The sequence below is a fragment of the Sphaerodactylus townsendi genome, linkage group LG11 (assembly GCF_021028975.2).
Source record: "Sphaerodactylus townsendi isolate TG3544 linkage group LG11, MPM_Stown_v2.3, whole genome shotgun sequence".
NCBI lineage: Eukaryota > Metazoa > Chordata > Lepidosauria > Squamata > Sphaerodactylidae > Sphaerodactylus > Sphaerodactylus townsendi.
Window position 1 is genome coordinate 51,291,178 of NC_059435.1, and position 21,607 is coordinate 51,312,784.

At 41.0% G+C, this 21,607-nt stretch overlaps 1 protein-coding gene across 1 annotated transcript in view; it reads left to right on the forward strand.

The window, feature by feature from the left end:
- The window catches only part of CDK6 (cyclin dependent kinase 6), a 113,828-nt gene that overhangs the window by 81,284 nt on the left and 10,937 nt on the right, over positions 1–21,607 (forward strand). Inside the window, exons 5-6 of the mRNA XM_048511404.1 lie at positions 3,929–4,038; positions 21,311–21,361. Coding sequence (XP_048367361.1) covers positions 3,929–4,038; positions 21,311–21,361 — 161 coding nt within the window. The remainder of the gene's footprint in view (positions 1–3,928; positions 4,039–21,310; positions 21,362–21,607) is intronic.

Genomic DNA, 21,607 nt, shown 5'->3' on the forward strand with positions numbered 1-21,607 from the left:
TAGCAATTTTGTGGTTGGCACTGCTTCCTGCAGCTGCCATTTTGTACTTGTGCCCACCATCCTGTTCCAGAATTCCAAAGATGCCCACATAGGTGGCATGATGGCATGGCATCAGCACTGTTCCCATCTGCCAGGCACTCTGGATTGGGCTGTCCCTGTAATATTACTATATAAATACATGTAGTTAAGCATTTTGATGGTGTTAGAAACCACACTTGGTACATATCAACATTTACTCAGTAGCCATCTTTATAAATCTCAGTCTCACTGACATCTCTTGAGAAGCAGCCAAATATCGGGGGCTCTGGTAGGAATACATTTGCATAGGAGTTTTTCCTCTGTGATTACATGGGCAAGTGGATTATCTCATAATTGCTTTTAAGTAAAAGAAGTAAGGGTGACCCACTGTAGATTACAACCAAGACTTGAGCCAAATCAGTCCCCCTTGACACTGTCTCAGTTATATAAGAACATGTGTAAAGCCCAAGCTTAATTCTGATGTCCATCGCAGGTGGGGGGGTTGTTTGTTTGTTTGTTTGTCCTTCCTCCAGTTTTCTCTGCTATTCCTGGGCACGTAAAAATGCCTATTATTAATTCATCATGATATAATGCTAACGTTTCCTCTTTGTTGTGAAAAGCCAAATTCTGTCTGTAAGCATAAACAAAGCAAAAAAAGGAAGTGATGAGCTAGTTCTTGAGCTCACCATATCCTGTCTTCAGAATAATTTTCACTTCTGCTAATCCACCACAATGGATTGCCTTCAAATATTTGGTTGGTTTCTCTGGAGAAAAGGGAGGAGATAGCAGGAAACATCACATAAATTCAGTGCACAACGCTATTATTTTTGAAAGAATATTCTTAGCACAGAAAGGTTATCTGTGGTTATTCCTTGAAAGCAAGTGGAGAAGATTGCATACCCTGAGTATAGCTTCTGTAACATACATTGTACCTCAACACTACATATCTATCAAAATGCAAACAGACACTTTGTGAGGTTTGTTGATGAAAGAGTTATTAATCGTTAATGAACACTTTATGAATGAACTGCAATGATCTCAACCCGCACACGGACTCATATTAATTATTTAATATTGTTGTTTAAAAAGATTTCTAAATTACAACTCTCAGTCAGTGGTTGCTAAAGTGGTTGTAAAATAGAATATATGCATAAGTCACAAAAAAGATCAAGCATGTGTATTTACAAATTATTTCTTTTCGAAACAACTGCATAGTTTTTGTCTTTGGGATCCAGGCTGTTTGTTTTTAACAGGAAAGTCACATTTTTGTAACACTCAAGCTACGATATATCATAGCTGAGAAAATGCATTTCTTCCTTCTTTCTAGTTTCTTAATGGCAGCTAGTTCTGTGAAAAACATGATCACATAAATGCACTAGGCACTCACGGGCTTCTTTCCATGACACGACTGCTGCCTTCCTATCTCTGTTCCACTCTGTGGACCATGGAAAAGCTTCTTAATTCATTCTTTATTGGACAAGTTCTCATCTTCTTCAGCACTGAATGATATTTCTTTCGTGAATTTAGAAACAACACGAAAGGAAGAATGAGAGTGGGGATATTCCTTGCAGCAAGGCTATCCCCCTGAATCTAATTTACCCTTATTCACATGTGGAGATCGTATATTGTACAGCTGGTGCTGAACAGAACCTAATGAGAGATGTCTGGATCCTACAACTCCCTTTCATCAACTTTTTTTCCCCCATTGGACAAACTCATTATCCATTGGAGGAACACTTGGTCAAAAGAAGCCAGGGAGTGGAAGGGAATCTCAGGATCCAGTCTGTCATTAAAAAAGAAAAGAAAAATCTTTAACGGTGTAATTCTAAACTTTTACATCCTTCTAAGATCATGGGTGTTATTTTGCTCAGAATTGCTCTGTAAGAGACTCAAACTAAGTGCAAGGCAGCTATTGATACTGCATCTTTTTTCCACTTCTCTGAAAGGAATTGCATTTCCTTTTGGTGAAAGGAATTATAGTAATTTGCAAACATAGCTTTGTGATGAACAAGAAAAATATATTTGAAGTGTAAATATTTTCTGTGACCTTCTTCCCAGGGAAAGGGACCACAGTTTGTCATAGAAATGCAGTGTTTCAGCTTGCAGGGAAAAAAACATTCACGAAGTATCTGAGCAAAATGCACCAATGACAGCAAGAATCATGGATCCTTTGTCCTTCCCCAGTAGCCATGGGGAATAGTACAGGAGAGAAAGAAATTAGAGCATTTGAGTGAAGAAGGGCCTCCTTCACTTCTCTGGCTTCTTGAAATCTTGCATGAGTTGGTTCCCTGGCTCTTGCATGAGTTGGTACCCTTGAAATCTTTCATGAGTTGGTTCCCTGCCTCTTGCATGAGTTGGTACCCTTGAAATCTTGCATGAGTTGGTTCCCTATTTCAGATGTGACAAAGATATGTTTCCAATGCAGGATCTACATTGTGGCACATTCCTTCAATGGCACATCATTGCTTTCACAGTTTTATTTGCTTATTTGTTTTCACTATTCATAGTCCACCTTTCCTTCTGAGACTCAAGCCAGATTACATATTGAAAGTCAGTTCAATCAACAGGATGGGACATCCAATAAGCAGTGCATAGGACTAGAATTGCATCATATTGTATGAGAAAAGCTGGCTCCTATAAGTACCAGCAATGTGCATAGGAAGAAAACCAGCCCATGCAAGTTTTTCAAGCAATCTTCTATATCAGTGGTGGTGAACCTATGGCACGGGTGCCAGAGGTGGCACTCAGAGCCCTTTCTGTGGGCATACATGCACAGAGTTCATCATTTGGGAGGTGTGGAAAATCATACACACCCCACACACATAACTAGGCTGGCCTGGGCATGATCCTTTACCTGGGAGTAAGCTTGGTTGCTGGCAATGGGGCTTGCTTCTAAGTAAACCCTCCTAGGGTCATGATTCACCCATTCAAAGCGTTGCACGGTTGCTTCACCAAGCTTACTCTCGAGTAACATGCGCCTCGGAACCAACCGTTTTTTCTAAACTAAAACCTCAGTATTCAAGTTAAATTGCCGTGTTGGCACTTTGCGATAAATAAGTGGGTTTTGGGTTGCAATTTGGGCACTCGGTCTCGAAAAGGTTCACCATCACTGTTCTATGTCCAGCATTTAAAATTAGCAAACCTGAAGAACCGTTATTGTAATGCTTACCAATCAGAGAAGGTGCACAGGATTAAATTTACACTATTCTTCTGTTGTAGAGCCAGTTTACACATTCATTTACATCCCTGTCTCAGCTTTCTTTTGCCCTTAAATGATTGAAGTTTTTTCTAAAACAGATGTTACAAACAGAATCATAGTGTTGAACAAGATTTTGAACCAAACTGACCCCTTGTGTAAATACCCTTTAACTTCTCTCCTGTATCCTTTCAACACAACCGTTTAATAAATATTATCGTTTCCCAGTAGTCTTGCCCAACCAATTAATCTGATGTTCTGTTGTCATTTTTCTTCCAAAATATTATTATAATGCGAAAGGTCACATTTCCTAATTCTATTTCTAAAAGCAGCAACAATATTATCTTGATCATCCATGTAGGTTTAAGCATTTTTGTGTATTACAATTGTCACAAATTATTTTCCCAATTTTTCCATTTATAGCATAATTGTTATTTATTTTTAAATGTTCTCATCACGTGTTCCAGACATTTTTTTCAAAATATACTTTAAAAGTCTGAATGTTGGGCATGTAGACAATAATACTATAAACCATTTTTAGAATGTTATTTTGAATAGCAGCAGCAGTTTAACACAAAGTCTAAAATTATATGCTTACAAAAATTAATGAACTAGCACAATGCTTAGAGGTTTATAATCTAAAAAAGGTGCTTTCCATAATAGTGACCTCAAATTAAGTTATTCAAATATTCACTTTTCTTCTTTGTATTATAGGTTGTCACTTTATGGTACAGAGCTCCTGAAGTTTTGCTTCAATCAAGTTATGCAACCCCGGTTGATCTTTGGAGCGTTGGTTGCATTTTTGCAGAAATGTTCCGTAGAAAGTAAGAAATATTTTTAACCTTTTAATCTTTGCAGAAAACTGAACTAATCTTATATACAATAGAGGATCGGTGACCCATGAAATTTTACACAGTCAATCAACAATTGATTTACCAATGTTCTCCCAATTGTTATATTTCGGACCTGGATGTCTAAGAGATCTCTTTTAGCTCCCCCCTCAAAACAGTTTCATTTTTAATCACGTACTCAGGGTATGGGGATAGGAATCTCTTTTTGAGGACTGCATTCTATTATTTTCTGTATGTTGCTATACTCTTGCTATGATTGCTGAGATGATGATAAAGAGGTTCAAAAAGCTTCTTTTGAATACAGAAAGAACACAGAAGGCAGAACAGTGGGTTCACACAAGCATTCAGAGATACTGTGGTTTAATTCTGGTTGGAAAGCACACTTTTTGGTTTGGAAACCTGAAGGTGACAAAGCCTTGCTAGAATTACTCAGAGGCCGTTTCTGCACGGCGTCGATGGGGGTTGGGTCGGCGCATTCCCAGAAACAGCCGGGCAGACTTGGGTCGGCGCACGGTCCCAGAAACAGCCGGGCAGACGGCACCGCGGAGCGCCGTCGCCCGGCCGACCCGGCGTGTCCCTGGCCCTCCGGCACGTCGCCGAGGCCTGGAGACACGCCCCCCCGGCCCTGCGCACCTGCTTCAGTGTCACAGGGCAGGGGGGCGTGTCCCCAGGCCTCAGCGACCCGCCGGAGGCCCGGAGACAAGGTAAGTGAAGGGTGGGAGTGGGGGGGAGGGCGCCTTGGAGCCGCTGCCGTTCGCACGGCAGCGGTTCCAAGCTGGCCGTTCCAAACAACTTCGCTTGCCAAGCTGCGCCCCTGTGCGAATGGCTCCCTGGGGACGGCGTTTTTGCCGTCCCCAGGGCGCCATAAACTGCCCGTGCGGAAAGGGCCTAAGAGAAATGCATTTTACTACTCATTCACACTTGAATATATTCTGATTACATATCTTGTAGGGTTGACTATTAGCACTGAAAACAGGTGCCAGAGCTAAGCTCTGGGAAGCTGGGGCACAGGTTAAGCCTTGAGAGTGCTGCTTGTTACAAACTCTTCCATACATTTTTCAAATGACAGTTGTTGTGGTTTTCCCCTATGTAGAGATTATCTCTGTTCAGAAAAGTGTGATATGTGGTCTGAGCCTTAGATTTATCACCCACAAATTAAAAACTACCTTCTTTTAGACAAATGGATGAAATCGCAGACATCTGAATAAAACAACCACCTATGATCTGCTCCAAACAATTTATAAAGTTTAAGACAGTCTGTAGTAAAGGAGTTAACAGGCCGTACTCACTTGCAGACACTGTTAAGTTAGATAGAAATTATCAACTGATCTTAGTGGGAGAAAGAGTTATATGCTAACTTGTAAACATGATTCTTCCTTCAACAAGGATTGTTCATTAGAAATAAAAACTAAATCAGAAATTAAAACCAAAGTCAATACACAAGAAAAACTTTAATCAACTAATTGTATCTTTAATTAATTAACCAATTTGCAAGTTAGATAGATTAGTAAAAATGTGTATATGTAAAAAACATTTTGAAAAAAAGTGTTTTTTTAAAAAAACATTTATGATGCCATCCAAAGCAGAGTTATATCCTTCTACTGCCATTGACTTCAATGGACTCAGAAGGGTGTAACTTTGTCGAAAGCTTTCACAGCCAGATTCAACTGGTTCTGGTGGGTTTTCCGGGCTGTGTGGCCGTGGTCTGGTGGATTTTGTTCCTAACGTTTTGCCTGCATCTGTGGCTGGCATCTTCAGAGGTGTATCACAGATGCCAGCCACAGAGGCAGGCGAAACGTTAGGAACAAAATCCACCAGACCACGGCCACACAGCCTGGAAAACCCACCAGAACCAGGTGTAACTTTGGCCCTTTCATGCAGATAATGCGCGGCACCCTAGGGCTTAAAGCCGTCCCCAGGGGCCTTTCGCAAGCGGCATAACCAAATCGCGCTTAGGCATGCAGCCTGGCTCCTTTCCCCTCCCCAGAGGCCTCAGGCCGCGTATCAAAACTACCTCCTGGAAGGTTTTAGGCTACAGCGCATTCCCAGCGGTGTGAGTGATGCGAGCGGCGCCGGGAATGCGCTGTTAATCCCGTCCACTCTCACTCACCCCTCGTTGCCGTCAGCCGTCCTGCTGGCCTCTGAAGAGGCCCTCCCTCGTATCCTCCGACCCCTGGCGGTCGTGAACTGGCGATGGAGTATCTGGAGGCCAACCCAGGGGCGGCGCAACGGCTGGAAAGACGAGGAAAAAAGAATCGGCCCGGGCTGACGAAGCTCCGCGGCGCCGTCGTCCCAGCCGGTTCTGCAGGACCGTCCATCGCGGACGGTCCAGCATCTTGGAGTCAGCGTTCATTCGCCGACCCAAATATCATACCTCTACGTCGCGGAAAGGGCGCTGTTTCGGAATAGTGCTGTAGGAAGTTTCATTTAGAAACAGTTTGCATTTCTTGTTTTAAAATTTAAAATGTTGCTTTCTAAATTCAAAATTATTCTCAATGAAATGTTTTTTATGAAACAAGCCTAGATCAAACTGTGCTTTATTGTGTAGCTATCAGAATAGTTTTAAACTTAAGTGAAAATATTTGTGAAAAACCTGAAGTAATTAGAAATCTGCCACATGTTCCTCTTCTGGCATCCTACAGTCTCATGTTAATCACTTTTGACTTGCCAATAGATAAGGTTAAAATATCACATGTTGACATCAACATTTTCACCTTTGGAATATTGTGTTATCTTTGGTCTAGATAAGCCATCTTTTCCATAACTGCCTGAAGCTATGTAACCCCACCTGTACAAAACACCTTGCCCTTTAAAAGGAATATTGGCCCACAGGACAATAGATTTATTTAGATACCAACGGTCCAGGGATATAGATCTTGGGGAATTAGGAGTGAGTTCGTGGCTACCTTTTCAAAAGTGACTGGAACTCCACCCTCTTACAGAAAGACATTTATTATTTTCTGGGTCAACCAGCCGATTCTGCCTTAATATCAACAGCCATGAAAGGCAAGGGTTCAGTCTAGACATGGAGGCTGCATACTTCTTAGCATCATGTCCACGTCATCAGGCCTCACCAATTGACAGTTGACAATCGCTTAACATATATTATTATCACAAGACCAATGATAAAATGCAAATGGGACACACTACATTAGCTTTATCAACAAGTGTGGCATTTTTCAAAACCCAGTTCAGAATAGATATTTAAAAGGCGTTTTTATTGGAAGATTTATTTCTTCACTCCTACTTTCCTGCTGGGTGACCTTGGGCTGGTCACAGTTCGTTCAGAACTCTCTCAGCCCCACCTACCTCACACAGGTACTTACCAGCCAGTTGGAGAGGAAGAAGTTTGTAAGCTGCCTTGAGTCTCCTTACAGGAAAGAACAGCGGGGTATAAATCCAAACTCTTCTTCTTCTTCTAAATGGTTGAGGACCAGAATATCTAAAAGACTGCCTTCCCTCATATATGCCAGTTGCTCTGTGAAATTGTCATCTGAGACTCTCATTCCATGGTTTCTAAACTTCTCTTGCTGGTTATGCTGTAGTCCTTTCTGCGTAATGATTTTAATGAATGTTTTAATTGTAACTGTGAGTTTTAAGTATTTTAATAACCGGTATGTTTATCCACTGCCTTGAAAACAGTTCCTGATTGAGGATTGGGGTCTGAATGTTTAAAACAAATTTAAAGAAGCCCCACCATCTCAATCATACGTTTGAATTCACCCTCGCTTCAATATAAACATGCTTACAACAGGTTGTAATACGATAGTTATGTCTTGTTCTCTGTGATTTTTCCCCTGCAGCTGTTCCCCTTCTTGTATTGCCCCTTTAGACTTTCAAGTGAAATATTTTCATGGAATGGACATTTTGTGTTTAGTGTGATAAAAAAGAAAAATTAAACTGAATAAAATTAATCAATGGAAAGTCTGATGAGAATGTTGGTGTCGGCTGTATGCCCCACTGACCACATGAGCTGGTTGTGAGTAGAAGGAAATAGTAAAGTGCAGCCCAGCACTCCTTTACAGGCTTATCTTACGTAGATATTGTACAGGCATGGCTTTGCATTTTTGTGTACCCTAATGGCATTAGTTTTTCCCAGATGCATGTTCATAGGTCTGTATATGTGCAGATATGTTAACAACATATTACATTCACTGTGGAAAACCCCAGTACGTTTCTAGCATTATTTATAATCTGTGATGGGCCCAGAGTCACCCAATTAAAATCAAGTGGAAAACATTTAAGAAATTCTGGAACATTAATAATCCTATCGCAATACATACATTTTGTTTTTAAAGCAATATTTATGTTAGCTTCCTTCTCCTTTCTCTGTTTTTCTGGCTTGTTATTTTTCCAAGAGCCTACAGTTGAGTTGATTGATAACCGTTAGTCAAATCCAGTAACTGTATCAGTCTGTGGTTGAAGAGCAGCGTTGAAGTGAATGCCAAGCTAGTCCGTTGTGGTTTTCCTTCAGGCTTCCAATCATGCCAGACTTTGTCACAATAGCAGATAAGATGGGCAAAGGAAACCGTTGATAAACCATAGAAACCAAAAACTGTTACTTACTCTAACAAAAGAAAGGGGAGGGGGAGAACTCCAGCTTGGCATGCATGGAACATTACAAAAAGTGTATCTGTCACAGAGTTTAGTTTTGTGGCAGAACACTGAAACAGAATTTTGGTGGTGAAGGCAAAATCTAAATTTTGGTGTGAGCAAAAGAGCTTAAATCTTAGCCTGGCAAAATCCCTCTAGTAAATTAAAGTAAAGCTCTAGTTTGTTTAATAGAAACTCAAGGAATGATCCACCAGGAAGTCTACCAATGCAAACTCCATTCAAATCAATGGGTGCTACATATGAGCATTAGAATTTATTTCTTTTATATTTTAATCTGCTCAGTTCCTTTCAGTGGAGCTTGTAGAAAAGAACTTCCCAGTAGATTGTGTTGATCATATAGGCAAGCGATTGGACTAAACATCTTCCCCTTTCCAGGTTCAGATTCTATTAAAATGTTACAAAAAAGACTCCTTCACTGAAGAGAGTGATTTATTGTGTTTTTACCTTGGGGCAAGAAATGGTAATGTCTGGAAAATGGTATGGGAGAAAAGGGTTAAACAGTATCACTTTCCTGATAGCATTCCTGTATGGATGCTTGTGGGGAAGGGCTCATGGGAGATCCTGAGGACTAATCTTCTTTATCAGGTTTAGGTTTGACCCTAACAGCAATTGTTTTGTAAGAAAAAAATGCAGTCAAAATGAGATTTTTCAGTGAGAGTTTTCACTGATAACCTCCTTTACTTAGTATAGGCATCTGAGGGATTGCTTTTCAACCCTTTTGCCATCAGGATCCCACAAGGTTCCATCTTGATCCCTGTGTCCTTTTAACACTTATATGAAACTGCTGAATGAAGTCATCCAGAGATTTCGGCTGTGTTGTAACCTGTATGCAGATGACATTCAGTGCTATCAAAAGCGGTTTTTCAAAAGCGGCAACTTCCCGCCGGTGCACAGCAAAGTGCACTGGTGTGAGGACACCGCTTTTGGCACCCTCCAGGGTTCCCGTTCACTTACCTCTCCTCCCTCTGCAGCTCTGGACGGCTGGAGAGACACGCCCATGCTGCTGTTTGACCCCCGGAGGTCGGAGGTCAGCATGGGTGTGTCCCTCCAGCCATCCAGAGCTGTGCAGGGAGGACAGGTAGGTGAACAGGATGACTCACAGTGGACAATTATGCTGGCGGACAGCCATTTCTGCCGCCATGCAGAAACATCCCATGAGTGTCAATTTTGACTGATTAGCCAGCTGCAGTATTTCCTGGGCAGAAAATATCTGACCTCTATGATATATGCCCTGATTACATCCAGATTAGATTACTGCAATGTGCTCTATCTACATGGGGCTGCCCTTGAGAAGCATTCAAAAATTTCAGTTGGTTCAGAACATGCAGCCAGGATGTTGACTGGAGTGGGTCGTAGGGACCATACTACTCCAGTCTTGCCCCATACTGGTTTCCAGTTTTGCAGCGGGAGGAGCACAAATAAAGATGCTGATTTTGATGTTCAGAGTCCCATATGACTTGGGACCAACATACCTGAAACACTTCCTACTCTCTTATGAACCTACCTGACCATTACAGTCATCTTTGGAGGCCCTGTTTAGGTGTCTTTAGCCTGAATTAGGCGGTGGCAATCCAGGAAGGACAGCTAGTCCTTGGCGCAGAGCTCTGGAACTTTTGCCCAAGGGATATTCATCCATTCATTTCTATTGCCATCTTTCATCAGTGGGTGAAGACTTGTGTTTTGTTTGGCATTCCGCCAGTTGATCCCTTCTTCCTGATTAATGTTTTAATTCCTGTTTTGAATTTGTACCTATTTGAAGTCTGTTTTAATTTGTTGTAATGATATGTGTTTTGAATGGATGCTTTTAATGGTTCCAAAATGTGATTTTATTATGTGTTTTTCCATTGTTAGCTGCCTTGGTGAGCCTTATGAGGGCAGAAAGGAAAGACATACATTTTATAAATAAATAAAATAATTGGATGTTTTCCCCTTGTAAATGGGTTTAGATTTGTGATGAAAGTGTATAGAGTTTGTATATTTTGGCATTTTTAAAAATATCCTGATATTTGAGACTGTAGACCAGGGGTAGGGAACCTTTAACACTCAAAGAGCCCATTTGGACCCGTTTTCCATGGGAAAAGAAAACACTTGGAGCCGCAAATAATTTTTGACATTTAAAATAAAGATAGCACTGCTTAATACATTGGGTTTTACCTTTTACTCCAGCTCATTCTGAGGAAGTGCATGGATGCACCGCCCTGCTGACTGCAGGGTAGGCAGGATAGAGATCAGCGGCTACGGCCTTGCGACCGCCAGAGTCTCCGCCCCACTCCAATGGGCGAGGCCGGAGAAGCTCCATGGCCAGCTATGCCGCGGGCAGTTGAGACGTGCGCCTGCCCTGCTGCCTGCAGGGTGGGCAGATAGAACCAGCGGCTCAGCTCGTGGAGCCGCAGTGCAAGGGCAGAAGAGCCGCATGCGGCTCTCGAGCTGCAGGTTCCCTACCCCTGCTGTAGACAAAGCTGTACACTCTATGATGCGGCTGGCCTCCACGCGGGCCAGGGCTTTTACGGCCCTGGCCCGGCCTGAATGGAACCTCTCCCTCGGCTATCCGGGCCCTGCGGGAGATCTGATGAGTTCCACTTGGGGAGCCTGTAAGGCTGTGGGATTGTTCCGCCGGGCCTTTGGAGTAGCTCAGCCGCTAAGTGCCAAACGCCCTGCCCTGCTAAGCTTACATCTAGATTATCCTCCTATGGAAGTCCGGCTCTCCCTAGGGGAGAGTTTTAAGGAATGGAAGGACTTACGAGCCTTTAGTATGCCTTTAGGTATGACTTTTTAGTATGACTGCAGCTGTTTTAACACAATTTAATATGTTTTGGAAGTATGTTTTTTTAATGATGGATGGTTGTCGCTGAAATTTGGTGACTTTCTATATTAGTTATGTTGTACCGCCCAGAGCCCTGGGGATGGGGAATTATAAAAGAACTAAATAATAAATAAATAAATAAATAAATAAATAAATAAATAAATTTACAGTTCCATTATAAACATCATACCCTTCTTTGTCCATTGAAATAAATTGGCTTAGAAGGTTATAACGCTATTTAGGATGGTACTGTTAGGCTTGGCTTGGTAATAATTGTAAAGTATGGTATCATATCACATGAGCAGCCCTTACAAGAGCTTCAGGCTTCCTTGTATATTCCCTGTGCAAGGTTAATTAATTTTACCATTATATGTGAACTGATAAACTGATTTGTGCTTACCTTGCTGATAAAGTGGCAGGAGTTCCTTCAATACTCATTTGTAGTTACATCAAAAGAGGTCAGAAACCCAGTGAAACATATTTCTCGAAATATGTTTTTATGTCCAAAATGTCTTCATTTGATTTCATTTTATTTAGATTTGATTGAGGAAAACTTTATTTTATCCATAATGTTCATGTCTTGCTCTTCTCCACTTATGTAAAATGAGGCAAGTTTCAAAGTCCGAGCAGGAATACAGAATACTTTCCCTACTTGAGGATAAAACTCTTTTAATGCAAATTGCAGTTATTTCTCAATGCCTTTGTGTTTGATTAAAAAAAAACACATAGTAGTTGTTTAGTCAAGTCAGTTATGTTATAATACAAAATACATTGTGTAAACCCTGTTTGCCTTCCCTAAATTTTCAAAAGAGCTTTTGTCTTGGTTGTTCTCCGCATGTTCATCAAAGGACCATGGTTTTCATTTTTAAACATCAGGTTAATCTGCACCCAGGGAAGTGGAAAAATCAAATGGATATCTGAAAGAGTCTAGGACAGCAGGATGCTGACAGGCTCTAAGGACAGCTGAGGCTGTCCTTATAATATAAATTTGAAGCATTTTGCCAACTTGGAACCAAGTAAATGTACTTCTAGGCCAAGTCTGCTCAAGAGGATAAACAAGAGAGAACATGTGTGGCATGTGAGGCAGTTTTCCCTCAGTCTATCAGCTCTTTTGGACAGGCTACTTTAGGAATATCACTTAGCACAATAGGAAGTCGGGATTGTGGGAACCAGTGTGAATCAGCATGGTGTATTTAGTGGTTTAGATAACTGGGCCTATATATCACACCCCAAACATTCCTGAATCCAGATGTGGATTATGTGAGAATATCTAATCTTTCTTAAAGCGCCCTGGTGTATTTTATTTTTTAACCCTAGAATAGATAGGGCAAGGGTTGATACGTATGTCTTCCTTTTTCTTGTTTTACTTGAAAATGCAAGTATTTTTGTAGCACTGTGATTCTTTCCTATTTATTAGTTTCAAGAACGATTATATTTCTTTTAAATAAAATCTTAAAAGATAAGCATGAGTGATCTTTGACTGGGATACAAAGTGTTTGGCTCATACCTGGAATGAATAACCTTCATACTTTTCTTCAGTCAGAGGGCTGTTACCTATAGAAACTGAGTACTGAAGAGAATAGCCTTCTCTATATAGCCTCGAGATTCAGTGTTGCTTTGCGACAGGCAGAGACCCATGTCCATTTTAAAAGGAACACGCCGGGAACACGCTGTTTCCCTTCCCCGTCCGACTCACCTTGTCCCCGTCGTCGGCCTGCTGTTCGCACCGCGCCGCCGGGAACACGCTGTTGAGGGAAAAACAACCCTTTAAAGGGTTGTTTTTCAGGGCGGCTTGACGCCGCCCTGGGGGAGAGGGAGCGGAGTCAGGTCGGCGCTGCTGCGTTGCAGCAGCACTGCCTGTGCGAATGGCTCCCAGGGGACGGCGTTTATCCCATCCCCAGGGCACCATTAATGGGCCATGCGGAAACGGCCTGAATCTTTCTTTAGGCTCCTCCCCTGCGCCAACCCAGCTCTTCCAAGCTAGGGGGTGGGTCAATATTGTGCCCCCCTACCATTGTGCCTGCGGTCATTTGACTCCCCCGTCCCCATCCCCGTGGGTGGTACACCACTGGGGCTGACCCTGTTTAGCTTCTGATATCTGGTGAGACCAGAGGTGGGATCCAGCAGGTTCTCACAGGTTCCTGAGAGTAGGTTACTAATTATTTGTGTGTGCAGAGAGGGGTTTACTAATTGGTGATTTTGCCACGTGATTTTTGCCTTAGTTAAGCCCCCTCCCTCCTCAGCAGTAAGCGATGCAGAACTTGGAAGCAGTCCTAGCTTAGGAGGTGCACTGGCAATGCGTGGCAGCCCTGCAGCTCTGCATGCGATTGCAAGTTTCCACCAAGGACCAGTGCAGCGGCTGCATCCTTGTCACAGCCCTGCCCAGGAATGCCCCACCCAGGAATGCCCAGCCATGCCCCTGTCGTGCCCCGCCCAGCCCCATTGACGCTACGCCACTGTTTGAATCCCACCACCATGGGAACCTGTTACTAAAATTTTTGGATCCCACCACTGGGTGAGACCATAGTTCTGCAATTACCGTAGTTCTGGGGCATGGAATATCTAAAAGACCAGTTGATCTCATATGATTCATATTGGTTTGTTTGATGTTTTACTGTATTTTAGCATTGGTACTTTAAGGAAGTTTTTCAAATTAAAAAAATCCTATAGTATACAAGTTTCAGTTTAAATATACAGACAAAATTAAGGAACTTCATAATTCTAAGTTGAACCCAAGAAAGGATATGGTTAAATTGAATAAAATTTACTTTAAAAAAATTAATGTGTTGATTCAGTTACAAACTGAGATCATTCAGCAATCATTCTAAATATTTTACTGTTTTTCACAAAACCTTTATGGTATATATTTTAACGGTCTTTGAACAAAATGTCAGTTTCTGTGCTACTGTTGTTGAAAATGCTTTCTATTTTAATGGTCTCAATTTTTCTGCATATTTTTATTCTCAGTAAGCTTAGACAGCTGTCCTAAATTACATGTTATCACCTTATCTTGCTTTCATGTCTTTTATGTTGAAAGCTGGACAGCTGCTGTAAAAGTTGAAATTTCACCTCTCTCTGCATAATGGCCTGGCATTTAGTGGCATAATGGTTTCTGATGCTTTTATTGTCTTGAACGTCCAGCTGCCTTCTGAAGCTGATCTGTGTTTCATTACAAACAGTTTTTATACATTTGCTATATCTGATGTAAATGCAACAAACAGTGCATGCCATTAACCATCTCCTACTAAGAAATACAATGATAGATAATTGTCAATAAACATGGATACATGAATCTTTAACCCAGTGGAAATCTACATTTTGCATCTACATTGTTTGATCATTCAAGTGTATGTGAATTGAGTTGCCTTCTATGTGTCTTGTGGCAAAACACTTTTTAAAGAATTATAGAGCAAAGGGGGTCTTTGATAGGGTTTATTACCTCATTTCAATCTGTTGTATTCGATCTGTGTTAAGAAATTATGGTAGCACTTAGATGATGGATATCAGCAAAGTTTGCCAGCTGGTTAGGAGGAGAAAGATTCTGTCTCTTTAATAGGAGTTTAATATGCAGAACTGGGCAGTTGAAACTTTTTATGACATGGAGCCTAAATGACATCTCCTGATATTTGCAGTAGATCAACTGATGCTAAAGGGACAACTAGAAGGAGCCAGGTTTGATTCCCCACTCCTACACCTGAGTGGTAGAGGCTTATCTGGTGAACCAGATTTGTTTCCGCATTCCTACATTCCTGCTGGGTGACCTTGGGCTAGTCACAGTTCTTTGGAACTCTCTCAGCCCCACCTACCTCACAAGGTGTCTCTTGTGGGGAGAGGAAGGGGAAGGAGCTTGTAAGCCACTTTGAGTCTCCTTACAGGAGAGAAAGGTGGGATATAAATCCAAACTTCTCCTCCTCCTCCTCCTCTTCTTCTTCTTCTTGGTGGACTTTAAAAATTGGCAAGCCTTATACCATCCATAATTTGGTATGACTTTTGTGTTGCTCGTTGCATATTGGTAAATGTTGATGAGATCTATGTTGTCTTATTAGCATACCAAGTTTCTTGTATATATAACAAAGCCATTGCTTCACCAACCCAGAATGGTCTAGTTCAGCAGGCAGCAGTTGATCCAGAGTTTCCGGCAAGGACTCATCCACGAATGTTTTGCAAACAGACCACATGGCCTTTCCAAAGGTGTTCCTTTTCTGGTTGCATGGGATTGCGCAGGATTCACTAATACTTGTAAACCTTTTAGCACAGTTTAATTCATTTTCAAGCAGAGTTTTAGAAACAGGAACAGATGGATTGAATTTCTCCTCTCCAAAATACTTGTCATATATGAGCTAACTGCTTTTATTCCCTTTTGTTTACTTGGTCTGCAGTTCTGTTGGAAAAAACTGCAAGGAGGTAAGAGTTAACTTCCTTCACGCTTTCATTCATGTGTACAAACCGCTTTCAACTGATACAAGCAGGAGTATGTTTGGTTAAGCAAAGTTTATTCCATGAGAAACTGACCTACTGGCATTAAACGTTTGCTATTCAAAGGTTTCCCATCACTGCAGTCGGATTAGAAAATTTTTCAGTTGGTGAGGCCTAAGGCAATTATAAGCTGTTGCCTCAAAAATGTAAAATTACATGACTGAAAAATCTATTCTATTGTTAAAACCAAACTGTTTTAACATGTATTTAATCATGGTGCCATTATTATGAATTTTGACACTTCAAAATCTCAGTAAATTACCTCCCCCCTTTTTCTGGGATGCAGTAATTATGATTTGATCAGGGTCTCCTAATTTTTGTTTATTTAATTAGCTTTTCATGTATGGTCTACCCTTTTCACTGAAACTCAAGTTGGATTATTGCTAAAAAACATTGCAGCAAGAAAAGTAAATCCACCAGCTACTCTGTAGTAACTGGGGTGGGGTTACTGGTTGCTGTGGGTGGAAGTGGTATTCCAAGATGGCACTGCAGGAATCTAGTTCTCTGTGCCCTGAGGGTTTGCCTGCTGTTGGGTGTCTAGACCCACTTTTCTGCTTAAGTACTTGAGGGTATATACTTGAGGGTATATGAGATGCCTTGTGGCCAATCTTTTGTTTGCCATAATAACTGTAAACATTTACATTGAGGCTCATTCCGCACATGCAGAATAATGCACTTTCAAACTGCTTTCAGTGCTCTTTGAAGCTGTGCGGAATAGCAAAATCCACTTGCAAACAGTTGTGAAAGTGGTTTGAAAACACATTATTTTGCTTGTTCGGAAGGGGCCTTAGAGAACATTGCTCAATACAGTAGACACGGCAACACAACCATTACAGGACTGGAGAACAGTGTACTGCAATAGTAGACAGTGTACTATAGCTGGATTACAAAATTAGAAGACAAGACAATAAACAGAATAATGTATATAAAGAAGATTGCCTTAAATTCCACCAGTAATCCTAACAGCCTTACACACTTTCTAAAAATATCTTTAATGGAATCTTTACATAAAAGCATATTTGACCTCAGAATTAGTTAATTTATATTACTCAATTACCATAATACTGGATGAAGATACAAATGTATTAAACAGTCATCCTAGCATTGCCTCCACAGATCTTTCATATATCTTCATATTTTATTTTCAAAAGAAGTGTTTGTTCAGTTGGGGATTATCAGCAGACATACAATTTCCAATTTAAAGCAAAAAGTCATCATCATATAATTCATATAATAAATGGGGACAGCATTTTTCATTCATTTGCAGAACTTCACATTATACTTCCATATTGCTTTTATTTTCATAATGTTCTTTTTTCCTAGCTTTTAGTATTTCGGTTTCTACTTTATTGGTGGTATTAATCCCTAGAATTCTAGACTTCCCTGTCATGTCAGAGTGGGAGCTGAGAAAACATCCACATGCAGAAATGAATTGTGACTGGGTTTTAAAAAGATAACTTCTTAAAATTTGACCACAATTTAAGAAATGTCTTGTGATTTTTTACTGAAAACTGCTCCCCGACCTACCTCATCCATTTATTATATTTTCCTTCATAATGGTTGAAACCTTTTTCTGCATACATAGCTCACCACAGATTTTCCCAGGGGTCAAACCTTGTGTCTTGGAAACGTTATTTGTGAAATCATTCCGCATACCTCCATCCCTGAAAGTGCAGTTGAAAGCAGTTTATGATGAATGGTGGACTTAATTTTCAATATTATCCCTTTTCCAATTTATTTTCACAACAACCACCCTTCAAGGAAGGTTAAGCTGCGACAGAATGACTTGTCCAAGGTCACTTAGTGAGTTTTCATTGCAAAGTAAGGATCTGAACCTGGATATTCCCAGTTTGATATTAGTGGATGGTACTCCCAGTTCTGCCAAGGTAAAAACAGAGGCGTAGCACCAAGGGGACTGGGGAGGTGTGACACACCAGGCAGACGCCCCTGCGGAGGCGGGATGGGGCGTTCCAGGGGCTTGGAGGAGCATGTAGCGTGCGCGCACTGGGCACGCTTCTCCCTTGCTCCATCCCTGGGTAAAAACGAAGCCTGGCAAAATTCATAATCACACTCAACCTTTCACTGAGGACTTTTCTTCATGTCCTCCTCTGTACTGCAAGTAAGTAGTGCAGATATTTCAAAACAGGATTCATACGAAGATTGTTCATTTACATATTTCCCACAAGTTTTTGAGTTACCATGGAATGTGCCTATATTTGACAATAATCTGCTAATAATGGCGTAATAGTTGACTTGTGATACAGCCCAGCGTCAGAATTGTTATGTTGGCATATGCTTTTTTAAAATCATTCTTCCCTCCCATTTATATCTCATCCTCCTTCCTAGGTGTTCAGGATGATGTCCATAGATGAAGTTATTCAGTTTTCTTCCCTTTCATGAGGTTAGTTAAGATGAGACTTATAGATACATATCCAGTCCCAGTGCAGTACTCCAAGTAAAGCACACTGGCATTTTGCACTAAAAATTACTGACAACTTTCAGAGTGGAGTAAAATAGCAATCAACTGGACTGGATTTTAGGACTTTAGTTTGATATTGTAATTTCAGCTGCTTGATAAATTGCAAGTGGGATGAATTAAGCCACCATGGTAAATTACCACCACTCAGATCAGTACCCTCAGTACAGCAGACTGAGTGTTCATGACCCACTTTTCTCTGGCTAACTTTGGCCAACTTATCTTCCCCCCACCCCTTCACATATCGTTTGCAGGTAACATTGCATTTCACAAAACGTTTGCTTGGGAGCTTTGATTCTTGAAAGCTCATACCCAGTGGTGGGATTCAAATAATTTAACAACTGGTTGTTTACAAGCACCATTTTAACAACCGGTTCTGCCAAAGTGGAGCAAACCGGCTGAATCCCACCACTGCTTATATCCTGAAACTCTTGTTGGTCTCTTAACTGCTACTAGATCCAAATCTAGATTCAAATCTAACTTTTAAAACTTTTGCATAACTTGTGGTCGTGTTTAATAAGTGGTACATGAGGCATTGCCTCATGTTGTTAGAATTGTCTCCCATGCGCAGTCTTGCATGGATTCACACAGAAATACCAACCAAAGAGGAAGAAGTACATTCAACCCCATTGGAAAATATTTTGTTTAAAATGCAAACTAAGAAATGCAAAGCTGCTCAGGGCAGCTGCCTTGGACTGAAAGTGACTGGAAATAAGTCAAAGCATGTTAAGCTGTCAGCAGTGGCCAAGGGCTTATTCAGATGGCAGGTTTCTCCATGGCTGGTCTATAAATATAGCATGCAACCAGAAGCTAGGGGAAGTGCCTAAAGGAATTGCTATGGCCATATTAGTGCAGGGATTCTATTAGACCACTGGTGGCAAACCTATGGCACTCCAGATGTTCATAGACTTCAATTCCCAGCAGCCTCTGCCAGCATGGCCAATTGTCCATGCTGGCAAGGGCTGCTGGGAATTGTAGTCCATGAACATCTGGAGTGCCATAGGTTCGCCACCACTGTATCAGATGGACTTTTCTTTGGACTGTGGCATCTGGCACTCCCTGGTTTGCTTTATGACTATCAGGGATCAGCACAATCACTTCGTGACTGTCAGATGAATCTGCTCAGCAAACACACACACCCCTTCCAAAATGGGCTTTCGCAGATACAGTCAGGTTTTGTTGGTAATCCATCCGGAAAGAATCAATGAAAACCGAAACCGATGAAAACCGAGGCAAACTTTTCCATAGGAATCAATGTAAATCCAATTAATCCGTTCTAGACACTTCAAAAAACATACCAAAAACACATTTTTAGGGTGAATAAACATGGTGTTTAATGCTGAAAACAGTAACAAACAATAACACTAGGACCAGCTTCAGAGCCAGTGGACCAATGTCGCACCAGAAATCTGTCCAAAGAGATCTGTTTCTGACGCCTCTTTAAGATTTGTCTGAAATGGGGCAAGACATTGTCATTAAACAAGTTGCAGACACGGCCTGCATCAGCTTTGTCCGGCTGATTTTTCTCCACAAACCCCTGCACCTTACTGCAAATCGATGAAAACGAGACAATTTTTTCACTGAAAAAATCGATGAAAACTGAAGGCAATGAAAACCAAGGTTCCACTGTACTTACAACACAATCCCATGCATGTCTACTCTGGAAGTAAATCCCACTGTGTTCATTATGACTTACTTCCAGGTAACTGTGCATAGGATTGCATCTTTCAGTTGTTTGTACCATCACTACTTAGTTGTTGTGGAAGATTTAAAAAACAGTCTGGGGAAATTGCAGTTTCTTAGCACACACACACACCCTGCAATTTGTTGTGACAACATGATTTGTGCTGGTGGAATTTTAAGCAAAGTAATGTTAGCCAGAGTGCAGGGCTCTTCTGAAATCTTTGATGCAGTGTTATGGAGAGAACAAGAACATTAAAATGTGTAACTGGCATCTTAGCTGGCTATACTGTACAAACAGTGACAGAATCCAGATATTTGTCTTTGGAAGTTATTTCTCTTGCCTTTCGTTTCTGGCTTCCAGCCCAGAATTTGAGGCTGCTGTATTGGCAGTTCTAGACGTTCTCACGTGGCTCTGTAATGTATTTGGATTAGAAATAGAAGGCCTTCTGTTTTTTTTTTTCTCCTAAACATTAGTTTCCCTTTCCTCTGTTACATATTTGGTGGATTTTGTCATGCTGTGAGGTGGTTTCCAGTGAGTTAATCTGTTGAAAATGCTTTGATACTCTTGCCTGGCTCAAGATTAGTCATTCTTAAGGAACTAGTAAGAGACCTGCAAAAAATAGGCTTTCCGCTTTTTAATGCAAGCAACTTTCTTACAACAGAAAACACAGATCTCTTCCTCATGTTCATAAGTGACTTTGTGCCTCTGCAAGGGGTATAAATCAACTTATGTTTCACAGGCAGTAGTTGGACGTAAAGTGTACTAACACCATTTCAAGTGCATTGCTTTGGAATTGCAGTCAGTGGTACTAATCAGAAGAATTCATTTAATCATTTGAAACAGATGACCTTTTTAAACTTTTCAGCATTTCAGAAGGAAGAAAAATGTTATATTAGCTATGTCTTTCAGTATAGGCTACAACAAACATTTTTTGTCCTTAATGAGCACTGATTTCTTTGGTCACCAGGTGGTGGGAAGGAACTGAAATTGCTGTTTGGAATGCACAGACGAACAGTAACTTTTGCTGCCACCATATGTAGGATGGGTTACAGCATTTGGTTTTGGTTGATGAGAAACTAAAGCTCAGACAGCTATCATTGGAAAATACATGAAAAAGCCACACACAGTGAAAAGTTTTTTAAAAATTCAGCCGTAAAAAAATCTTTTAAAATGTTTTTGTTGTTTTTTTCAGACCGCTTTTTCGTGGAAACTCTGATGTTGATCAACTAGGAAAAATCTTTGAGTGAGTAATCATTTCCTGATACCTTGTCACGGCATTTCTAAGTGATTGACTTGAGCACGATAACAGCGGAATCCAAATAACCTTTCCTGGGAGTAAGCCTCCCTGAATAGGCCCGAGTAGGTTTCTGAATAGACTGGTTTAGGATTGCTTTCTAAGTGTGCATTTGTTACATCAACTGCAAGCACTTTGCTTTCTTCACACCGGATATGTATGTTGTATACTTATAGAAAAGTAGTAGTCTCTCCA